Below are 23,471 nucleotides of genomic sequence, written 5' to 3'. Positions count from 1 at the left end.
GTAACTGCATAATAGTATCATAAGTGTTGACCTTTAGCAGTAGGAAGATTTTGGAAGAACCCTAGAGAGTTAATGCCAGCTTGGCTAAAATTGGCAAGAGGAAAAGAGAAATGAATGGTGGCCTAGCATAGATCTTTACTAATGGATGAAAAGTCCTCTTTTTGACCTTGTCTTCATCCTCTGATCACTTGTCCTTTACTTCCTTTGTCTTGCACTTTTCTATATAAGTGCCTTATGGAAGACCTGCTGTGTGCTAATGTATTTATAGAAGGTTGTTTCTCCATGATAAGACTTGGCTTTGTAAGGCATAACTGGGTCACAAGGTTCATTTCCTTCATCTTCTTTCTACTTTTTTAGTAGAGATGTTTGTCTCAGAATGAATCCCTAATATAAAAGGATGTTTTTACAAATAGGGAAAAACTGACACCACCTAAGTCTTGTGTCAGGATATCAGTTATGGAGAGAATGCACCAAAGTAATCTTTGCTTCCTCTGTTACAGAATTTGGGGAATACATTTGACCATATGAATCATGCATTACTTTATCCTTCAATGGTTCTGCTGAACATGAAAACATAAATAATTCCAGTTCTTCTCTGTGGTACAGCTTGTATATTTAAAGCCTTAGACCCCTGGGAAGCAAGCTCATTGTTGCATAAACTAACAAGTAATAGTGTTTGACTAGAAAAAAGAAAAGGCCAAGGATCCTTTAACAAATGAATTAAATCTTTCTTTATCAGAAAAGTACTACAATGATGTCATACCCAAATTGTCAGTCTCTTTTTTTTCAGTCACTCTCACATCATCTTTCTCTAAGCTTCTTCCACTATAAGAATTTTTAAGGAATATTTAAAATGTGCTTCTTTAGGGTTACATAGGATTTGTCATCCTAAGAGTAGATAGTGTGTTGGATTCGGTGTTAGGAAGATCAGATTTCAAATCTTCCACAGATTTTTACTAGCTGGCTAACCCTACAGAATTCACTTAGCATCTCCGAGCCTTAGCGTACTTCTCTGTAAAATGGGAATAATATTAGTAATTACCTCACAGGATTGTTGTACTTCAAATAAGAAAATATATGTAAAGTGCTTTGCAAATCTTAAAGCACTAAACAAATGTTAACTATTATTATCTTAAATATTGTCATGATTATTGAACTAACGGGTCTCTTTTGGTCAATATTTGTTCCAAGCTTCCCTTTTTTCTTAGCCCCTGCCTATGAGAGCACAAGGACATAATCACTTCATCTGACAAGTGAATCCTCACTGAGGTTTTTCTTGAGTTTTCTCTTTAATTATGTCTCTCTCAAAGTAGAGTTGATTGTTACATGTTGGTGGTAGCAGTAGTTGTGAGTATTTTCCATCCCTACCTCCCAATCCATACCGCCTCTGCCATTGAACCACCTGGAAGCACTTGGCCACCAGTTAGCTGCTAGTGTTCCTGAGCCTGAGGTGTAGCCAGTCTGACCACAGTGGGACCAGAAGTTACCCAGCAAATGTTGAAGTTCCTGTGCCAGAAGAGGGAACTGTAAAGTGAACCAGCTCCATGCCTGACAACTCCTGCTGCATGGCAGCACCAGCAGGGGCCATAGGAGGCAGCTAATTGAAGGCAGGTGGAAGGTGGACGCTGCTGCAAGATGAAGGATTAATACTCACATCAAAGTAGGGGCAGAGTGGCAACCTCCAAGACTCGGGTATCAGCTCTGTTAGTGATGATGATGCTGCTGATATTGATAATAAGGATCTTGAAGATGATGAGGATGATGATAAACTAAATTTGTAAACAGGCCACCTTGTTTTACCCTGTGACATAGTATTATCATCTGAGACTTTTTAAGCACCCACTATGTGCCAGACACTGTGCTAGGCTCTGAACTGTTCTTTGGAGCTTCCATTCTACTGGGAGAGACAACCATGTTTAACAACAATAACAGCTAGTGTTTATATAGCTTTTAAGGTTTATAATGTGCTTAAGGTATGTAATCTTATTTGTTTCTCACTACCACTCTGTGAGGTAGTCACAATTTTTACTCCCGTTTTACAAGTGAGGAAATTGAGACTGAGAGGTTAATTGATTCATCCAGGATCACATCACTAGTAAATATCTGAGGTAGGAGTCAAACTCAGGTCTTCCTTATTCTTAAGTCCAGCCTTCTATCCACTGGCCATCTAACTGCCCCTAATACTCAAATGGATCTGTAATCTCCTTGATTTATTTCCTCTAACAAAGCAGATCTCAACCCATCCATCTCCTTCCACCCCATGTGACCTTCATCCTTGTCTTCCCAGAAGTTCACTACAGGGGCCCATCCAATAGACTGAAGGCCTTTCTAAGTTTCTCCTGAAACAAGAATACTGGTGGAATTCTGTAACAAACTACCTGCCCATCTTCTCTTCCTGTCATAGGATTCCTTGTGATGTCTTTCACTCCTTTTCTACTTTAGAGTTTTTTATTGGTTATATGCTGAAACTTTTTTCATATTCACTATGTGACTTTCCATTGCTTTCTCTATGATGCTCATTATGAATTCTTTGGAGGCATTTGTATTCCATGTTTCATTGCCTATTAGCACAAGCAAAAGTTTTAGCATTGATAAAAAGGCCTTTGCTTCATGGGAAGTTTGGGGATCATTCATGGAACTTTGCCCATTCTCCTCCAGTTCTGTTTTGGACCTTACTCACTGTCCGTCCCTACTGTCTCTTCCAGTGTGTGTGTGTGTGTGTGTGTGTGTGTGTGTGTGTGTGTGTGTGTGTGTGTGTGTGTGTGTGTGTGTGTGTGTGTGTGTGTGTGTGTGTGTGTGTGTGTGTGTGTGTGTGTGTGTGTGTGTGTGTGTGTATGTGTATGTGTATGTGAATGGACAAGTTATATAGGGAATCCATTTAAATGTGTGTAGAAATCTGAGCAAAAGACATTCTTCCACTTGATATTTCTCCTGTAGATGAATGAGTGGTGACAGATCTCTTCCATGAGGCTCTGTAGTATTCTGGGGTTTGATATAACCAGCACAATGCCATCCACAAGCATCTGGAGGACCTCAATGTCCACAAATAATCCTTCTGGGACTTGAACTCAGTATAATCTCCTCTATCACAGAGGTGAACACGTTGAGCCAGTGTGCATCGTCCTGATCTATGCCTTGTCTCATGTTTATCATTGTAGGGAGAGGGTTATTTCTATATTTACATCTTCCAAGGAATCTTGAATGATTTTGATTGTAGGAATAAGAGATACATTGCTGTAAAAGAGTCTGTAAGATGGCATTTTGTTCTGAAAATGAAATGAGGTTTTTTGTAAGCAAAAAAATGAAGAAAATGGGATCTTATATCCTCTATATCTTTCCATTAATGATAAAATAGTAATTATTAAATGTTATTTGCAAAAGTCCACATGTTCCCTATTAATGACTTAATCAAGGATGCCTTCAATTGGTCTATAGAAGACTCATGAAGATTTTGTACAAATAAAAGAGGAGGCATATAGTTTGGTAATTACTGATGTTTTTTCAGTCACTGTCAGTATTAATAAGGTCTGAGATTCTTTTTCCACATCTTAAGTATCTTCTCTTATTCCTTGACATAAGGGAATATTCTCGCGTACCCTTTGCATCAATGCCTTCACAATTATGCTGCCTCCAGCACAGTTTTCCTCTAAATATTCTTCATTTAATCCAGCTGCTTGTCCTGTTTTGTTGTCTTTAGTGCCTTTTTTTTAACCTTCTATGAGCATCTCAGGGACTGATGTTATGATCCAAGTATGGTCTTTTCGCTGTCTTTGATGGAAAAACAAGTTTATAAACTTATTTTTGCAAATCTTTGTCATTTTTCTTCTGTAGCTATCCTCCTTCCATTTTCATCCTTGAATGTCTTTGGGGTGATTTTACCTAGTTAAATATTTTGCCAAGTTTTCTTTAAACTGGTTTTATACTCCAGTGCTTCTCTCTGCTTTCTGAAACAACATTGGTCGTACACATACAGAATAAGTAAAAATAAATGTCAGGTAGTTAATGAGAGGAAATGCTAGCCTTGGGAAGAGCAAAGGAAAACATATAGGAAATGGTGTCTGAGCTGTGTCTTAAAGGCACTTGGGGATTCTGGGAGGCAGAGTTGAGGAGAGGTTGGATTCTAGAAATGGGGTATGGTCAGGGCAAAGACAAAGACAGAGGCAAGAGATAGTTGACCATATATTAGGAACAAACAGAACTTCTGTTCGACTGGACCACAGAGTACAAGAAGGGGCCTAATGTATAATGAGGCTAGAAAGAAAGGCTAGTGCCAAGTTATGACATTATCCTAAAGGCAAGAGGGAACCACAGGAGTTTATTGAACAGGGAGATGATAGGGTCAAATCTACACTTAAAAATCATTTTTGCTGCAGTGTGAAGGATGGACTAGGGAGGAACGGGGAAAGATTTGAGGCAGGGAGACCAGTTAGGCAGCCATTGCAATAATTAGTCTACAGGTGATGATGTCTAGAACTAAAGTGGTGGCTTGAGAGTAGAAAACATAGATCAGATGTGAGAGGTGTTATAGAGGTAGAAACTGCAAGATCTGGCAACTGATTAGATATGCAGGGTAAAGGCAAATGAGGAATTGAAAATTTTGAAGTTGCAAGCATAGGAGAGTAGAATAGTGGTACCCTCAACAACAATATGAACATTCATTAGAAGGAAGGGCTTGGGGGAAATTGATAATCAGTTCAGTTTTAAGAGGGTTTAGACTCAAGATGTCTCTAATGCATTCAGTTTTAATGTCCAAAAAGCATGGTTGATGTGGGTGGAGCTCAGATAAGATCTTTAGATTTATGAATTATCTCCTTAGAGGTGATAATTGAATATGTGGAAATTAATGGCCATCAAAAGAGAGGAGATAGAGAAAAGAGGACCTAGGGCAGAGCTCTGAGGTATATTCATGTTTAAGGGAGATGATATGAATGAAGATCAAAGGAGCCCATGAAGGAGAGGTCAAGAACAGAAAGGTCAAATGCAGGAGTTGTTGAGCATAAGGACTAGTCTCTTTAGACTGATAACTTTAGAGAGAGCAGTTTCAGTTGAATGATAATATTGAAAGTAAGATTGCAAAGGTCTGGAGTGTAAGTGAGAAGTGAGGAAGAGGAAGCAACAGAAGAAGAAGGTGGGATGTTATGTGTGAGGGAAAAAGACCAGTTTGATTCAGCCAGAGAGTTCATAGAGGGAGATAAATTGTAAGAAGACTGGAAAGATGAAATTAAGCAAGATTGTGAGGGTTTTAAATGTCAAACAGAGGATTTTATATTTGATCTTGGAGGTAATAGGAGCCATTTCAATTTATTGACAAGGCAAAAAGACCAATTAGAATGTTATTGCAATAGTTCACACATACAGTGATGAGGATCTTTAGTGGAGAGGCAGCTGTATGAGTAGAAGAGACATACAGGACAGATGTGAAAATAAAAATGACAAGATCTGAAAAGAGATTGGATATGTGAAGGGAGAGTGAGTAGTAATAATACCAAGTTACAAGCCTGTGAATGAAGGTGCTTTTGACAGTGATAGAAAAGTTGATAAGAAGTAAGAGTTTGAAGGAGAAAGGAATCTTACATGGAAGGAAATTGAAACCATGTCACCTCTCTGTGATCTGAAAGACAGTAAGGATATTATCTTTAACCTAGCATTTGCCATTTCAGAAATGACAAGAGATAGTAAAGAGTGATCAGTATGAAGCTTACTTTTAACTATTGTGGTTAAAGAAACATACAACACAGGCAGGTGCCCTTCACAAAAAAATGGTCTCCAAAGGAATGCCCTTCCTTAAATCTAGAAGAAGTGAGGGGGTGAGGTACAACTACAACCAGTCAGAAATAGTTTCAATGGAGAATCTTCTCGTGACTTTATCCAAAGAAAGGTAATTGAGAAAAATAACTCTGCTGTCAGTCACAGACCCTTGATTTTATTATCTATATGTTTCTGTCATCCAGACTAATCCAGTACATGATTATTATGAAAGGGATGAATCAGTCCTTTTTGACAAACTCTTGTTTGGTTCTTATCCTTTGGTGTTCCTGAATTACTCATACAGAGGCAGAACTTTCTCTAATTTCCACTGTACTTTTCTAACTATTAAGTAAAATTCTTCCCATGAAAGTCACAAGATGCATAGAGCCCCATTCGATGTGAGATTTTGATTTGTTAGGCAAGAAGTATGTCCACATTTGTATTAAGATCATAGATTTTAAAAGTAGAAAAAAATCTTAGAGGTTGTTGAAACCAATCTCCTCATTTTCCAGATAAAGAAACTTGACACAGTGAAGTTAAGTAATTTGCCCATGTTCACACCACTAATAAGCCTCTGAGACCAGATTCAAAGTCAGAGCTTCTGACTTCCTCTAGCACTCTATCTACTTTGCCACTTCTCTGTACCCATTGCTAATTAATTATGAGCGTTTTAACCAAAAGCAGTGAGGAATTCTAGGGACAGTACTGACACAAGTTTTGAAGCAGTTAATGTAAATGCAAGACAGTTCTGTAATAAGATTAATAGGTTTCCCCAGAAAAAAAGTATAGTGAGATCTGGCCAAGTATTGCAACTCTTCAGTTCTTTTGTCTGTTATCCTCCTTACAAAACCCACCAGTATTACTTCTGTCTTTGAGACCTACAATCTTTATGCTACCTCTCTGCTGCCCCCAACCCCAGTACATTATTCTCCCTCTTCATTGAAACAGCTTGTGTGTCTCTGTGCCTTCCAGGGTGAAAGTTAGATACTGGGATAAGTTAATTGATGCCCTAGTCTGTTGATGAGAAAAGTCTAGAGGAGACCTTCTTGTCACTTCATCTTGTCCCAGATTTTATTTATGTGTAATGTACATTTGTATGTAATGACTATCCACATTATAGTTCCTCATACCACTAATATAGAAAACGTAGATACCTGCTCACTCTCTAGGCTGGTCACTCACTTTAGTCTGGTCTCACACTGACAGGTTGCCCCGTGAAGGTTACACTCCCATTCTCCGGTGTAATCCTGTTGGGAATACACTCCCCCCACTAGTCTCTACAGCTTTCAAGCTGCCACTGTTGTACTTCCGTTTGTACCTACCCGGCTACTTGCAGTTGACACATTTAGGTCTTAAACTTAGCCATTTACTTAACAATAAGGCATAAGAAGTAATAACATTACAGATTATTAAAGCAAATGCAGGAATATCTTAAAACTGGGTCACATTCTCCTACCAATATATACTCATATCTGTGGGAGAGAATGGGAACACACTTACAGAAACCTGCTGGGAAGTCCATGAGAGAGAGGTGTCCAGGGTAACTCACAACTCTGAACTGCAGACTTTGACGACGTTAGTTCATTTAGAAATTTAAACACCTGCTTCTCTGCTAGCTGTTCCCCCTCTAATCCTAATCACCCTCTAGTTGGGCAAATCCTATTCCTTTTTGTTTTCAAATCAGTGAAGCATTTGAAAGGTCTTTCAACTAACAATAACTGTTAAAATGACATTGAGAAACTATCACCCTTTAAAGTTAAAGTTAGAGAAATGCAAATTCAACAGGCTGTCTGTCTCTGGTCAAAGCCCAAGCACTTATTCATTAACCAGGTCATGATGTTATCCAATTACACGTAAGCACTTCTTTCTAAACAGTAAAGCAACTGCCAAACCTGTCTTTCCTTTATTCTGCTTTTCCCTCTTACATCATGGAGCGCAATAAAAAATAGACCCTTCTAAGAGACTTCATTTCTCTCAGTGTTGAGGTTTGAGAGGTTCTGGGGACCCCAAAATACCGACACACTGGGTCCCGCTCGAGAGAATTCGACACGAGGCTTCATAAAGTCAAAGAAAAACAAAGTTTATTAAAGATTCGCCATACCGGTTTGACTCTTAAGGAGCCTAAGCATTTGTAATGCTTGTGTTCACAAGCCAGAGAGAATCTCAGCTAGACAGAGTCTGAGCTGGATTGAATCTGAGCACCTTCATGAAGGTGAGATGGAACTTAAATACAGAAAAAGACTGAGGGAAGAATCCAGGTGTCACCAAGTAGTCTCTGGTCCCAGGGATGGTCTTGCTAGATCAATCCCAGGGAGGATCCTAATGGGAGTGGCTGGTAGTCCAGACAATCCACAATCCAAGCTGGGCAACTGGAACTTCAAGAGAATGCTAAGTAGTCGGGAATATCAAAAGAATGCCTGGATCAAAGGAAGAGAATGCTAAATGGTGATCAGATAGGGAGTATCTGGGCTGAGAGAAATGGAAGGGGAATCCAAGGAGCCCCTCCCCCACCAAAAGCCAGACTTTCCAGGGCCCTGCAAGCAAATGTGACAAAAGCCCTCCTGATTCAAGGAGAAAAGGCCTTGGCTTGGGCTTGTACTCCATCATCAATACCCTAAATCATTTTCACTTATGATATAAAAATTCTCTATGAAATCAAGAGTCCTTATTTATTCATCTCATGGTTTCCAAATAGTTACGTGATTTTTCATTTTGTGATTTGACGTTAGTGATATTAATAATATCATTATTTTTGGAGGGGGTGAGACATGAATTCAATGATATAAGAAACTCCCAGTAAGGAAACTTTGTCTACCAATGCCAATCACACTTGATTTGCAACTGATATTCTTAGAACGCGTATTCGTTTAACCTTTTTTTGTGTGTGTCATAAACCATTTTTGGCTAGTCTCTGAAGCCTATAGATCCATTCTCAGATCTACAAATACATAACATTAAATACATCTTGAAACCAAGTCTTCTGGACTTACAGAGACCAGTCCTCACTGTTTCTTAACTTTTATTATCAATTGATGATGACGATGGCAGCGTAACTCTAACTATGAAAATTTCAGGGATAGAAGAAAACAGGGACCATAGAAGGTCAATATAGGACCCCATAGGCAGATATAATCTTAAATTAACCCTTAAATTAGACATGTAAGTGACTATATGTTATCTCTGAATTCAGTTGGAAGTGTTCCTGCTCTAAAATGAATTACTGAGGTGGATAGAGAGGGTTCCTCCCTACTGTAACCTAAATTTTGTCATAATTAGTTTGTTTGACATGTGATTATAAAATAAATGGATTAATTATATTTTATTTGCAAATCATTAAAAAATATTAACCAAAAGTGATTTTCCCTGCAGATTGTTTTTGGTTGCCTGGGGTAAGATAATTAAAGAGACAAAGGGGAAAAAAATCTGTACTGCCATCAATCTAATTAAAGATAATCAAATAAACCCTTAAGCTAACTAGAGGTAACTTTGAAGCCTGTGATGTGAATAGAAGCACACTGTGCCCTTCCCTGCCAAAGGAACTCTTTATTAGTAGCGTTAATGAATTAATCATTTTAAATCCTTTCACATCTTTGTTGCTTTTTGTTGAATAGCCTCCATTTGATGGTGAAGATGAGGATGAACTCTTCCAGTCCATAATGGAACACAATGTTTCCTATCCAAAATCATTGTCCAAAGAGGCTGTTTCCATCTGCAAAGGAGTAAGTAGATCTTGTTTACTTAGCAGCAGTTTATTATGACTGTGACCCAAAAGAGTTGACTAAATTGAATTATTTCAAACCAACCCAACACTTGTGAGCTGATGGATTCATACCCTTCTTCTATCACTGCCCTAAATTGGAACCAGAAGTGTTGTGAGATTCAAATGAGATAATGGTTGCAAAGCACTTTGCTATATAATTGCCAGTTATTAGTATTATCCTCTAGTCACCAAGTCTCCAATCTGGTGATGACTTCATTCCCTGAAGCTTCATCTACACTCCTGAACACAAGTAATTTTTATAGAGCAATGTACTTGGACTCTCGGGAAAAAAAAAAAAAAAGGATGCACACGATTCAAGTTTAATCTACAATATTAACACTTTCTAGACAATCAGTAAAACCATAAATGAAATGGTGATTTGTTGTAATTGCCTATTTCCAAAGTGTAAATGCTCATACTGAAAATTTGACAGTTCCAGCACACCCTTAATTAGAATTCTATAAAATCAACTCACTGTTGTTACTTGGTTAATTTGGTTCATTGATTGGTTTGACTTCAGCAATCTTTCCTTATATAAGCTTCCCCATATGAACTTTCCTCATCTAAGTTCACAAATGAATGAGAAATACAAATCACAGTTAATGGGATGGAACAGGTATTTTTTGGGAAACCTCCAGGTATGTTCGTTCATTCATTCATGCAGTGCCATGTGCAGGGTTCCTTTAGGTGCCAGTCTTTGTAAGCAGTACAGAAGACACAGAGGCAACAGCTGCCAGACTCTTAACAGCAGGGACTAGATATTATTCAACAATGGAACCTAACACAGTGTCTTGCAGATAATAGATACTTAGTAAATATAATAAATTTAATTAAATTAGTAATAATCCCAGCCATCAAGGAAGTTTCCAGGCGAAGGATGGGGAACCTGTGGCCTGGAGTTCACATGTGACCCTATAGGTCCTCAAGTACAGCCCTTTGACTGAATCCAAACTTCATAGAACAAATGCCCTTAATTAAAGTATTTGTTCTGTAAAACTTGGACTCAGTCAAAAGGCCAAGCCCAAGGATCTAGGAAGCCACGTGAGGTTCCCTACCCCTATTCCGGTCTATTATTATTTCAAAACTTCACAGTGCAAACAGATTAACAGAAGTTGTCTCTGCAATTGTTTTTAATATATGATTACACAATTCTGAAGATTTTGGTCCAGCTCATAAATAAGAAATATACACATGAAAACAAGCACACACATACCCACACCACAGACTATATCTATATAAATTGCTTAAAGCTTTATAGTGCTTTGAGAAAGCAAGATCCAGTTAAATGTTGGTACAACCAGTCTTGAACGAGATAGCCAAAGATCGGGTGTTAGGGAGCAAGATCTCAGTGGGTGCCAGAAGATGGAAGAAAGATAAAAAGAAATTAAAAATCTAAGAAAATTCGTAAAATTGGCCCTACAGGCAGATTACCATTTAAATCATTCATGATATTTTTCAGAACTATTCAATACTACTTACCCTATATTATCATCATGAAAATTATGGTGGAAAGAAGACTATAGTACAAATTCATTTATTTAGTTGACTTGGGGGAAGTAGAGAATGGAATGAAGAAAAGAAAGTTTATGTACTAGATTGCCACTTTTTTCTTTTACTATTCTTTTGTTACCTAGCTAATGACAAAGCATCCTGCAAAACGCCTGGGCTGTGGATCTGAAGGAGAAAGGGACATCAGAGAACATGCATTTTTCAGAAGAATTGACTGGGAAAAACTGGAGAACAGAGAGATCCAACCACCATTCAAACCTAAAGTAGTAAGTAAAGAAAGAAAACTTTATTTCTTTGAGAACATGGATGTGAAGTCACAACATTTCCCTGGAAAGAAGAAAAAGATAACTTGGCAGCCCCAGAACAAAGAGAATGACCAGCTTTTTACTCTATCCTGTTTCCTTCTGAAGACTTATCCAATTTTATTATTTGGTTTCATGTAATCAAAATTGCTGTTCACTTTAGGATGGCAAAACTGATCTGGCCTCAAATATTAGTTTATGGTTCTATGGTCATAGAATGACTTGAGTTGAGCAAGGATTGATTTAACTCCTATAATCTCATATCCAACATGAGATTTCTTACCCTGGCTCACTCACCCCTAGTAGGAGTGATATTTCTGAACCATGTTTAATATGTACTGTATGATCATAAAAACAAGTTCTGACTAGTACTGCTTTCTTTGGTTCCCACATCCCTAATAAATCCTCAAGTTTATCATAACCACATCATAATTTCCTCATATCTTACTTTCTCATTCATTCCTTGACATAGTTGCTTCAACTATTACCTCTAGACTTAACATCTTAACATAACTATTTTGTGTATGTTAGTTATTCCATTACTACTAGTTTTCTGACCACTGACTTCAGCTTATATTTGGTTTTGAGTTTCCTTTATTTGAAAATCTTTTTATTTTCATCAAATAACCCTTTGCAAATGATATGAAGGCATGTGATCACCTCTCCATCATCAATATCTCTCAGAGAGCAGCTAGTGGTTTGGTGTTGTTTCTGAACACTCATAGCCAAAAGGCTTCCTCTCAAAATAGAGAATGTTGTCATTCAGTCCTTTCCAGCTTTTTGTAACCACATTTGGGGTTTTCTTGGCAAAATTACTGGAGTGGCTTGCCATTCCCTTCTCCAGTTCATTTGAGGAAACTGAGGCAAATAGAGTTAAATGACTTACCAAGGGTCGCACAGTTGGGAAGTGTCTAAGGTCAGACTTGAACTCAGGAAGATTCAAAATCTAGGCATAGCACTGTATCCTCTGTATAAAATGGAGAATATTCTGGTATAGGTTTGACTAAATGGTTGCTGAGAAAACTTCCAACCCTTAAACTCTGATTCTGAGAAATGGTCTCTCTATTGCACAGGCCACTGTTAAAGCAATCTGTGGGTTAGTTTACAGGAAGCAACCACTATTATCAACCAAAGAAAAGATTCCTCACAACACACAGTTTCTTACCCAATTGACTGATTTGTCACACCCTTTTGTTAGATGCAAACTAGGAACTTCATCATCAAACATATGCTTGTGCTTCACCTACTACAAGAAAACTGGTGACTGAGTCTAATTTTATTTTTTCAGGCTACTTTCAGCACAGATTGAACAAAAACCAATGTTAATCTAGTCAGTTGATTTCTTCCTAAACCAGAATGTTAAAACCAACCCCTATTCATCTTCCTTTTCCCTTTCTCTTTGATGCCAGTAACCTTCAGGGATTTGCCTTATGATCCCAGGTCTCCAAAGTACAAAGCCCAGAAACCTGGACTGAGCCAGAGAAGCATGTATGAATTCTTCCCTGTTTAGTGTAGGCAGAATTTCATTTTGTTTTTCTTTGTTACTTCGTGTGTTTACCTGACTTTTTTTGAAACAGAAAATGCAAGGTCATCCAGTTGAAAACTAATATTTTCTTCAATGAAGTAATAGGAGAATAAATAGTGAAACTGATTTTAAAGTTAATATAAAATGTAGACATTCTTGACTTTCTAAATTAAATGAGTTTCTGCAAAGTTGTCTTATTTTCTCACAGACTTCCATTTTAAGATACATATAAATTCTGTTTATTCACCTAATTTCCACTTTTCCGGTAGTTATTTTAACACTAAAACTAAGTGCAACAGAAATTATGAAGTGTTGTTGTTATTTTAGCAGGTTAGAATATGATTTACCCTTGATGGACTGTTACCAGAAACAGCTCCTCCATCCTCACTTCTGCCCCACATATGTCCTGGAAGGAAAGCAAGTTGGCTTAATGGATAAAATGCTGAATCTGGAGTCAGAAAGACCTGAGTTTGAATCTATCCTCACATTTACTAGCTCTGTGACCTTGGTCAAATCATTTGAACCTCCGTTTGCCTCAATTTTTCTCATCTGTAAAATGAACATGATAATAGCATCAATCTCAGGGTGGTTGTGAGGGATGACTATAATATTTGTAAAGTACTTTGCAAACCTTTAAGCACTATGGAAATATTAACTCATTATTATTTATTAATTTGTTTAATCCTGGAGATTATTTCATTAATTTTTTTTTTAATTCAAGCTCCATATCATCCTTCATTTAAAAAAAAGCCCTACCCTGATGCTTTATTGTGGCATGAAAGTGACACTGAGTTTCCAAGAGTTCTGATGGTCCTACCATACTGCCAAGGCTTTCAGTGATATCTGAGTACCAGCCACCAGACAGATGATAAAAATTTGGGCAATAGAAAATCATAAAGCTACTATTAGGTCTGTAAACATTTGACTCTGAGGCAAGAGAGAGAATACCTACACTAATAAACAAAATCTTAGATATTTAGAGGATAGAAGTATATTTTCACTATTACCACTCAAATAGTTTTTAAAAAGATTGTGTTGTTTGAAGTTTGGTGTGAAAAAGGTTGAAATGATAAGTACATTTCAAAATTAAGAGAAAAAATTGGAAGAGTGTGACCATGTAATTCTTATATAGAATAATAACACACACTCTGTGAAAAAAGGACCTAACCCTGGGACTTTGTTGATGTTGTTCAGTCATTTCAGTCATGTCCAACTGTTCACAATCCCTTTTTGGGGGTTTTCTTGGCAAAGATACTGTGATTTGTCATTTCCTTCTCCAGCTCATTTTGCAGTTGAGAAAACTGAGGCAAATAGGGTTAAGTGACTTGCCCAGGGTCAGAGACCAAGTACGTGTCTGAGGCTGGATTTGAACTCAGGTTTCCTGACTCCAAGAAGCCCCACCAACCCACTGTCACCTTACATGGAAATTAGCCTTTCTTATGAAAACGTGTACACAAATTTATTTGCTTTCATTCCTGGAGTTTTTACTTTGCACCACTTTTAGACATTTCCTGATTACCGAACCACAATTTGTGATACCCTTTGAGTCTCCTGGACCTTCCTAAATTTCTAAGTTCCTTAAAATCAGACATCTGTTATACCTGAACCCTAATTATACCTGTTTTCCTCCCTCTGCTACCTTAGCTTAGCACCCTTTCTAGCACTATCTTCTTTCTACCCTACCTCTATCTTCATACACTGCAGACCATAAGAATGTAATTTCTAGGATTTATTTACAAGGAAAAAGTCATGTCTAAATTCACAAATACTGTGCCAGTCTCTTAAAGATACATTAACAGTAGGGAGAAAAGATTGAAGTTATGTTCTTATATACTTTTTAAAAATAAAGATATAAACTGATCTAACTGCAGTTTATGTTTTTTAGCTTTGTAGGCTGTCTAGACTATAAATTAGTCCAACGGCTTCATTTTACAGATTTGACATTTGGGATCCAAAGAGTAAAAATTACTAATCTAGTGACAGAATTCTTCTGACTCTCAATTCTTCCACTAGGTTCCAGTGGATTAGAACCTGGCTTGAGTAGATACATCTATTGAAATACATCAATACTCAAAATTTAACAAATACACCAGTCCCTAAAATTCACTTGAGAAAAAATTTTTTAAAAGCCTGGACCCTGAAGAGAGCAAATGAAGATTATTCTGGGAATCAAAATTTTCCTAGCTGCAAATATGCCTTGTCCTCTATGGCTAGGAAATGACTTTTTAAAAAATATCCTCATTTCTAGAGCTCACAGAATGTCAATAGACTGTTCATTTTCAGAAATTGAAGATCGAAGCATTCATTTATTCTTCTGTGAAATTTCATTCTAAAGAATACATTATAGTCTTAGAATGCATTTCAGGTTTTCAATCATTTAAATTTTTATAAGTCAGGCTATTACTGTGGTAAGGTAATTAAAATTTTAAAAAATAGGCTATAATCTGGCAGGGATGTTTGGTATTCCATGGGGCTATGAAGAAAAAAATGGAATGTGACATTTTATATTCATATCATGTCAGATCAGTTTGCCAAGATGGGGAATAATTTTATAATTGTAAAAAGGAGTTAATTTTAAAATAAATAGTATTTATGATTACTGATGAACCTATTCATGTTTACTACTCATAGGAGACCAAAGGATCTCCTGGGAACATTCCCTATAATTATTTTTTGAAAGATAAGATAGTATGAAAACATTACTCCAAAAAACATCAGTTAACAGACTTCAAAGCTGCTTCAGGGCAACCCTCTTCCATAAAAGACTTTTTGGGAAATTTACAAAAGTTATTTTATCAAGTGGAATCATAAAGAACATATTAAAAACCAATTTTGGTTCTTATTCCAGTGTGAAGGTAGGGGTGAAGAATTGTTTGACATTTTTTCTCTGAATTGGATTTCCCATTCCACTTGAAAAACTTTTAAAAGTAAACTATGTTTCTCAGTATGCTTCACAGTGAAAATATTTCTTATTCGCTTTCCTGTAGTTTGAAAAAGTTGAAATTGTCTGAGATAATAGTGTACTTTTTAAAATACCAATTTAAACCATTAAATATGGTTTAAATTTTCATGAAGTACCTAATTTTGAAGAGGAATATTTATGGCAGGTTTGTGACTGATAAAATAGGCCAAAAATGTTAATTCTTAAGTTTGTAGAACAGAAATAATTGAGGGAAGTGGAAACTACTTGCTTAAAGATGATAATTGTGCAGTGGAAGTAAAGAGAGAGAGAGAGAGAGAGACAGAGACAGAGACAGAGAAGAGAGAGACAGAGAGAAAGGAGAGAGAGAAAAAGAGAGAGGAGAGACAGAGAGAGAGAGAGACAGAGACAGGGAAGAGAGAGACAGAGAGAGAGAAGTGAAGAAAGTACAGCCTTGAGAGATACCAATATTTAGGGGATCTGGGGACCTTTCAATTATAAATGGTAACAGTGGTAAAGGCAGGTTGGTGATGCAGTAGATTAGGTGCTGGACAGGGAGTCATATAGACCTGAGTTTAAATCCTGCCTCAGACACTTACTAGCTATGTGACTCTGGACAAACCAATTAGCCTCTGTTTTCTTCAGTTTTCCCTTCTGTTTCATGGAGATAATAATAGCACCTACCTCCTAGGGTTGTTGTAAAGATAAAATGAGATATTTGCGAATCTCTTTGCACACCTTAAAGAATTATATAACTGCTAGTGATGATGATGATGGCAGTGGCGGGTGGCAGTGGTGGTGTTGGTGGTAGTGGTGGTGGTGGTGGCAGCGGCATGAATTCTGGAAGTTGAACAGGTTTGATACTGACAACACTGACTGAATGTCCTAAAAGTCTAATGTGTCAAATTGAGCCTGGATTCAATTTAGTGGTCATCTTATGCTTGGATAACAATGATAATGATAAAAATTTATATTTACATACCACTTTGCAATTCACCAAACATTTTTTCTTACAATAGCTCTGAGGCTTTTAGTATTAGGATCTCCATTTTCAGAGAATAATAAAATGTTCATTTATATGGAGCCATTTTAAAAGTTTTCTTCACAATAGCATTGTGAAATAAATACTACAAATATTTTATCCTCATTTTTTATAGGTGAGGAAATTCAGGCTTGAAGAGATTAAGCAACTTAACCACAGTCTCATAGTTAATAACTGTTGGAGCTAGGACTTGAATCCTGGTGTGACGCCATGGTGCATTATCACATTCAAGCAGTTTTCCTATCCATTGAAACCAGTTCCTTACAAATTTTTATATTTTTCTATGATATTAAGAAAATTATATATTTAATAATCAGTGTGAAGATGGAGTATTTGTGCTTTAGTAATTGGCCAGGAAGACCTGGATTCAAATCATACCTCTGATATATACTGATTATCTGACACTGGGCAAGTTATTTAACATTTCATTGTTCTAGGCAGCTCCCTCAGACTACAAGTTGCCAAGAAATCTACACTGATAGAGGGGAGTGTCCTCACCTGTGTTTCCTATAGCAGTAAAATCACAGGTTCAGTCTCTTATCTTATTTTTGCATGCACCAGAGTTCCCAGGTAGTGAGCAGTCACATAAATGCCCATGAGTTGCCAATTGTACATTTTCAATAAAAAGTGCCACTCTTTCTCATGATAGCTATTGCTACAAGTCCATCTAGGAAAGGGGACCTAATATTCCCCAAACTGTTAAAGTGCAAAGAAGTAAAAAGTGTAAAGAAAGAGCCTATGCTTACCCTTTACATTACCAGGTTTGACTCGTCAATAAGCATTTATTAAGCATCTACTGTACACTGAATACTATGCTAAGCACTGGGAAAACAAAGAAAGATAAAAACCATCCCTACCCTCAAAAAGCTCACAATTCATTGTAGCAGGTGAGAAGCCTGAATCTTTGCCTCCACATGTAACATGTAGCTCTCAGACCCGTAGAGACTGAGTTTTCATATCATGTAGCCTTTAACCTTGTATTCACAAGAAAGCTTATGAGTAAAAATTTTCTCCAGGATAGACTTTCCATTTACTGGGATAATTTGTCAGTGTCCCATGTTGGCAAAGTGAGAGAAGAGGATTGTAAAGATGTTGTAGCTGTTTTAAAACATATGGGAGTCTGCTTCCAAGCATGTACTCCATAGAAAGAATTTTTAATAACAGATAACTTTGACTTAGCATTTCTAAAGTTTGCAGGGCACTTTACATTATCCCACTTGAGCCCCATAACAACCCTATGAGGTGGGTATCATAAGGTATTATTACTCCAGTTTTACAGATGAGGAAATAAAGGCTGTGAGTGGTTAAAGTGCATTAACCACAGTCTCACAGTTAGTAAATTTCCAGAAGCAGGACTAGACCCCAGGTCTTCCTGACTTCAAATCCAGTACTCTATCCACAGGGAGATTTTTGTAAGTGGTGATTATGCCAGTCCAACTCTTAATCTCTACAGTTGATAGATGACCCTTCTCCAAATATTCTATTATGTCCATTCTTGTTCCCCAGAAATTCTGTACCAAAATGCACTGGCTTCATTGGTCTTCAAAGTCTTCGGTGAGCACATTTTCAGAACCATGGGTGAATAAATCAGCAAACTAACTTCTCCCTTTTTAACCCTTGCCATGTGTTTCCGCTTGTATTGGTAATGAAGCAACAGAGTGCTGTTGAGACTGTCTTCCCTGAGAATGCTGATCTTCTGAGATAGGGAAGAGGGGACAGAATTACCAGTCAATGCCCAAAAGACCCTGCTCCATTGTTCAGAGTATTGACATTCCATGCCAGACAATTAAAGCCATATATATGCTTGCTTGAATTGGGGACCTATCAGGTAAACAGAAGTGAGTGAAGGTAGCTTTTGGTTTGTCCTTGAGCTCTCATATCAAAGAACAATCCACAGTGCTGCTGGTGTACACTGCTGGTGTAGACACTAATGCATCTACTTAGTATAATACTTCACATGCTAGTTGGCCAAAAAACAGACAGACAAGCAAACCAAGGCAAGTTCCTAGGATGAGAAGTACATGAAACTGTGCACCTAAAATAAGTAGGTCATCCTTTTGTAAATACTGCCACAGGATGGGCTATGTTAAATAACATGAAAGGCTATCCTCTGCCTTTTCTAGTTCCCATCTACAGTCAACCTGAAATAGCTTTTTCCTCTTTATTTTCTCAGTGCCCTTCCTATTCTTTTCTGTGATTATTTTTCTTTGTGGTAGTGTTTTCATGCTACTCTTATTCACCCTGTATTTCCAGTCTAATGACAGGAAGATATGTCTCCAAATATGAAATGTTAAGAATAAAGGCCCAAAGAGAGACAGAAACATATATTGCTTCTTCCCAGTACCCTAAGTATAGATCATATCAGATCCATCCCACAGAATAAAAGGAAGGCTAGTGTGAGCAGGCCACAGACATTACCCCCCAATCTCCCCAACAAGACTTTGGATCTAATTAAATAGATATTTTATCTGAAATCTTGTTGAAATACACTGAATTTAACTAAATTTAATTTGGCGAATATTTATTCATTGTGTTACCCAGTCTGAGTCATATCAATGACCCTGTTTTGGTTTGTCAGACTAGACTTTACTGATCCTTATTTAGTATATTTCATTAACTAATAGTTTTATCTAACAGATTGCAGCCTTCAAAGAACCATGCCCAGACTAAGGAATTGCTGAAGCAAGGGAAATACCTTCTTTTTTATTATTATTATTGGTCTACATCTTGAATTTCATCTTCTTTGGAAACTCCCAGTTTAGAATCTCTTTCCGCTTCTACAGATCAGCCATTCCCTTGTAACTTAGAATTTTAGAGTTATTGCCTGGGGCACTGAGAGGCTGTATGACTTGCCCCTGGTCAATAGGCAGCATGTTTCAGAAGGAGGAGGTCGACTCCCCATTTTCTTGTCTACAAGGCCAACATTCTATTTGCAATGTAAACATCAGAAAATGTTCCATTCACAAGATGAATATTTCAGTCACACAAGGAGCAACATTGAGGCTCACTGACACCCATCCCTTGACTATAGAGAGAAGCTTGATGAAAAGTAAACATAAAAAAAATGTGGAAGACCAAGATTATCCTTGCTTAACTCAGAGTGGGCTTATACCCTAGGGTTCAGTTTGTTTTAGATCTCTCTGGTCCATTCTCCTGTTCAAAGCTAGCTAGTTGGTGAACAACATTTGTATAGTGCATGATGACAGAAGTAGTGCTGTGGATGAGAAGATGTGTGATGGGCACAAGAAGCAATTAGAATACGTATATAATGTAGGAAATCTTTGCTTGGGCTGTCAATTGCTACCCTTATTTAAAGGAGTGCCCGCTGTTTCTTTTCATGTGTGTGCTGATGGACTGCCTAAGCTCTGACAAAGCTACCACAAAAGCTTGAGCTAGCTAGCTGCCATGGACAGCTAATAAAGTTGCACGTGACATAACTCTTATAATAAGGTTTCTGTGTATATCCTGATGAATAGAGGTAAGAAATCCAGGATCCATAATGGTTTTATTTATAACCCTTCAATCTCTGTATCTCTCCTTATGTTCTCAGCTCAGATCCATATTGATCCTCTAGAGGGTGTTTAGATCACAAATGATTGGATTAGAAGGGTAGGAGAAAGAGGGAGGAAAGTAGAAAAATTTGACTATATTACTAATAAGAACAACAAAAACCATGGGATTATATCAAGACAGAGGAAAAGGTTTTTGTTTTTGTTTTTTTCAGCAAAATCCTACACACTTCTGTAAAAAAAATCACTGAAGAAGATAGGATGGAATAGGATCACTCCTATGTGTGGAGAGGGGGGGTTACCTTGGCAAGGACATATAATAGGTGCTTGATGAGTATGTGTACAACTTGACAAAAATAATATTGATTTTTTAAATGCAAAGAAGAGAACAAAAGGAAATATTTTAAAGGAAACAGATAAACTACTGTCTGTGGCTTTATGCATTGTTTATTATAAAACATGTCTTTATAATCAAAGGATGATGTTAAAAATCACCCAGGTATAGAATTAAACCTTGAAATTCAGTGTTGTGGAACATGTTTTATTAAACCCAAGGCTATTCAAAAGTCAATTTTTGTAGATTCACCTTTTAGAGTGTTTGCTTTTTAAATGCTGTTTGGGCAATTAAGTTAGGACTTATCTATCTTATGAGCAGAAAGTGATTTACAAATGATCATATCCGGGGAGAAAGTGTGAGGCTATGAAATCTTAACATGGACTAATACTGAAGAACCTAAAAACCTGAGAGGAAGAGGTGGTTCCAGCCAATTGAAATAGAACTTGACCTGTTTTTCATTCCTTCTCTTTGGGGACTAATGTGGTTCTCTTTGAGCAAACACTCCTCCCTAAACCTGGCAAAGGTTAATATCGACACAAGGCCAATTGATCTCTCTCTAAAGTAGGACAGAGCAGTGGATACCATCAGCTGAATGAAGATTGTATAAGTTGTTGCAACAGATGAGTTTTGATTAATCAGGCATTCAAAAAGACCTTCCCAAAATATCAGCCTCCAAGGGATGCAGCAGCTTGCCACTGCCGTTCTCATTTGGCTCTGAGTTGGAGGTCTCTTTCATTTCCCAAAGAACTATGCATGCTTGAAGTGGCTTACTCATGGAGGAGAATGTGAATGTCAGAAACTTAATCTTTGCTTTGAAGCCTTTTGAGATTTTTAGAGGAAAAGCGTAACAGAAGTGCAACCTATTAGAATTAAATCACTATCATCCTACAAATTGAAGACAGGACTGATATTAAGTATAAGTGGAATAGATTACCTATCTAAGTTGATTTGAAGGCAGAGGTCAATGTTTCTTCCTCCACTACTCTGCCTAGGACTAGTTATTCTTGATTAATAGAGTAAATTTGTCCAATTCGTCAAAACTTCTTCAATTCATGTTGCACCCAGGTGCGCATCCAGTAAAAAGAAATGTGCCAGTAATAGAGAAGAGAGTGATTTAAACAAATCAGCGAAGAACAGATCTATTTTTTAAACAAAACCCAGCAAGAACAGTAAATAGTAACTCTTGAGCAACTCTCCCAATGCTACTAGCTAATTATTAAACTAAAAGTTTAGCCAAGACCAGATCAGAAACACAAGTTTCTAAAATCAGCCAGTTGGCCAAGTATCTGATAATTGTGTTAATGTTATTGCTAAGAATCTAGAATAGTCTGCACTATTATCACTTTGTAGAACTTTAAATGCCAGCAACCCTGCTATAAAAAACTCCTCCCAAATCCTCTCTGTTTAATCAGAGCTGGCTTTCAAAAGACATTCTCCAACCTCAAATGCTTCCCCCAAAGATGTTTCCTATGTTTATATTCTTGACTGACCTTTCTTTTTCTCTCTTCTTTCACAGTGTGGCAAAGGAGCAGAAAACTTTGACAAATTCTTTACACGAGGACAGCCAGTGTTAACACCACCTGATCAACTGGTCATTGCTAACATAGATCAAGCCGATTTTGAAGGGTTCTCTTATGTCAATCCACAGTTTTTGCACCCCATCTTGCAGAGTGCAGTATGAAAATGACCAACAGGAACAAAATCCCCAGTTCCCTACTCCCACTCACAGTGTTCCTTAATTCCTAAAATTTTAAGGTCTCAGTCTTGTTGCTTATTCCAGTTGGAGACCTGAAAATTGTAGGGTTAGAAGTCTAAATGTGATCAACCATTCAGGATCTCACTTTCAACCAAGAAACATTGTGTTAGTAAAAAGTTGATATAGTACCCAGTTTAGCCTTTTAGGAGCCACAGCTGGTTGTATGTCACTCTTACAAAGCAAACAAATTCTTAACCCGTTTTTGGTACATTTTGATATATTTTCTTTAACTTTCACCTGTCAATTTTCATCAATAGAATTCCTCATTATAGAGTTCAGATTAGAGCCCTCTCGTTATCTGATAGGCTGAGGATTTCTTCAGTTGAACAGTCTTTGGAATGGAAGCATGGAGAGCACAGAAAGTAAGCACTGTGTTGGGAGAGGGGACACTTCACTGAACCAGGCATTACCATGGTCTTTGCTAGTTAATGAAAAAAAATGCTAGAAAAGACCAAGAAGGAACAGGAGAGTGCAGATGATGACACAGTTGCAAGCTAAACATTCCCAAATATTGGCTGTTCATAACCCAGCCACAGCCCATCAGCTCTCAGTTGTAAAAGACCAAAAAGAAAGAAAAGAAAAAAATCAAATATTTCACAAATTCATCATATCATGTCTGGCTGGTCTGATAACTAGTTTTAAGTTGCATTTCTATTAAGAGGCCAAATATTTTAAGGACAATGCTAAGGTAGCGTGTGAAATCATTTCAGATCAAAAGTAAAAATTCCATATTTATGTTCATGTTAATCTCTGAGAGATTATTCTGAGATCCAGGGTGCCATTGTTAATTATGCCACTAGTCAAGAGCATTGTTAGCCAATCTCACAAAACACAATATTTTGCTACTGACTTTATTAACTTAGTAAGAAGCTGAGCTGTGACCCTTATCCCCTTTTGTACTTATTTATTTGATAGGTTGCAGTGTTGTTTATGAAAGTACTATGTACAATAACTTAATGAAGTATTGAACTAGAGAGTCCGTCCCTAAGGTTGGGAAACTTTATCCTTTTGAGTTTACTTAGACAGAAAACCAAAAAGGCTTCATTTTCCATTTCTGTTTCCC

General features: G+C 37.3%; 1 protein-coding gene across 1 annotated transcript in view; it reads left to right on the top strand.

Moving 5' to 3' along the window:
* PRKCA (protein kinase C alpha) overlaps positions 1 to 22,993 on the top strand; it is a 484,269-nt gene extending 461,276 nt beyond the window's left edge. The window contains exons 15-17 of the mRNA XM_072645482.1: positions 9,360 to 9,467; positions 11,143 to 11,283; positions 22,169 to 22,993. Of these exons, the coding sequence (XP_072501583.1) occupies positions 9,360 to 9,467; positions 11,143 to 11,283; positions 22,169 to 22,333 (414 nt within the window). The 3' untranslated portion in view covers positions 22,334 to 22,993. The remainder of the gene's footprint in view (positions 1 to 9,359; positions 9,468 to 11,142; positions 11,284 to 22,168) is intronic.
* The last annotated feature ends 478 nt before the right edge of the window (positions 22,994 to 23,471 follow it).

The sequence above is a fragment of the Notamacropus eugenii genome, chromosome 2 (genome assembly GCF_028372415.1).
Source record: "Notamacropus eugenii isolate mMacEug1 chromosome 2, mMacEug1.pri_v2, whole genome shotgun sequence".
NCBI classification, from domain to species: Eukaryota; Metazoa; Chordata; class Mammalia; order Diprotodontia; family Macropodidae; genus Notamacropus; species Notamacropus eugenii.
Note: the sequence above shows the minus strand (reverse complement) of the source record. Positions and strands in the feature narration are given on the sequence as shown.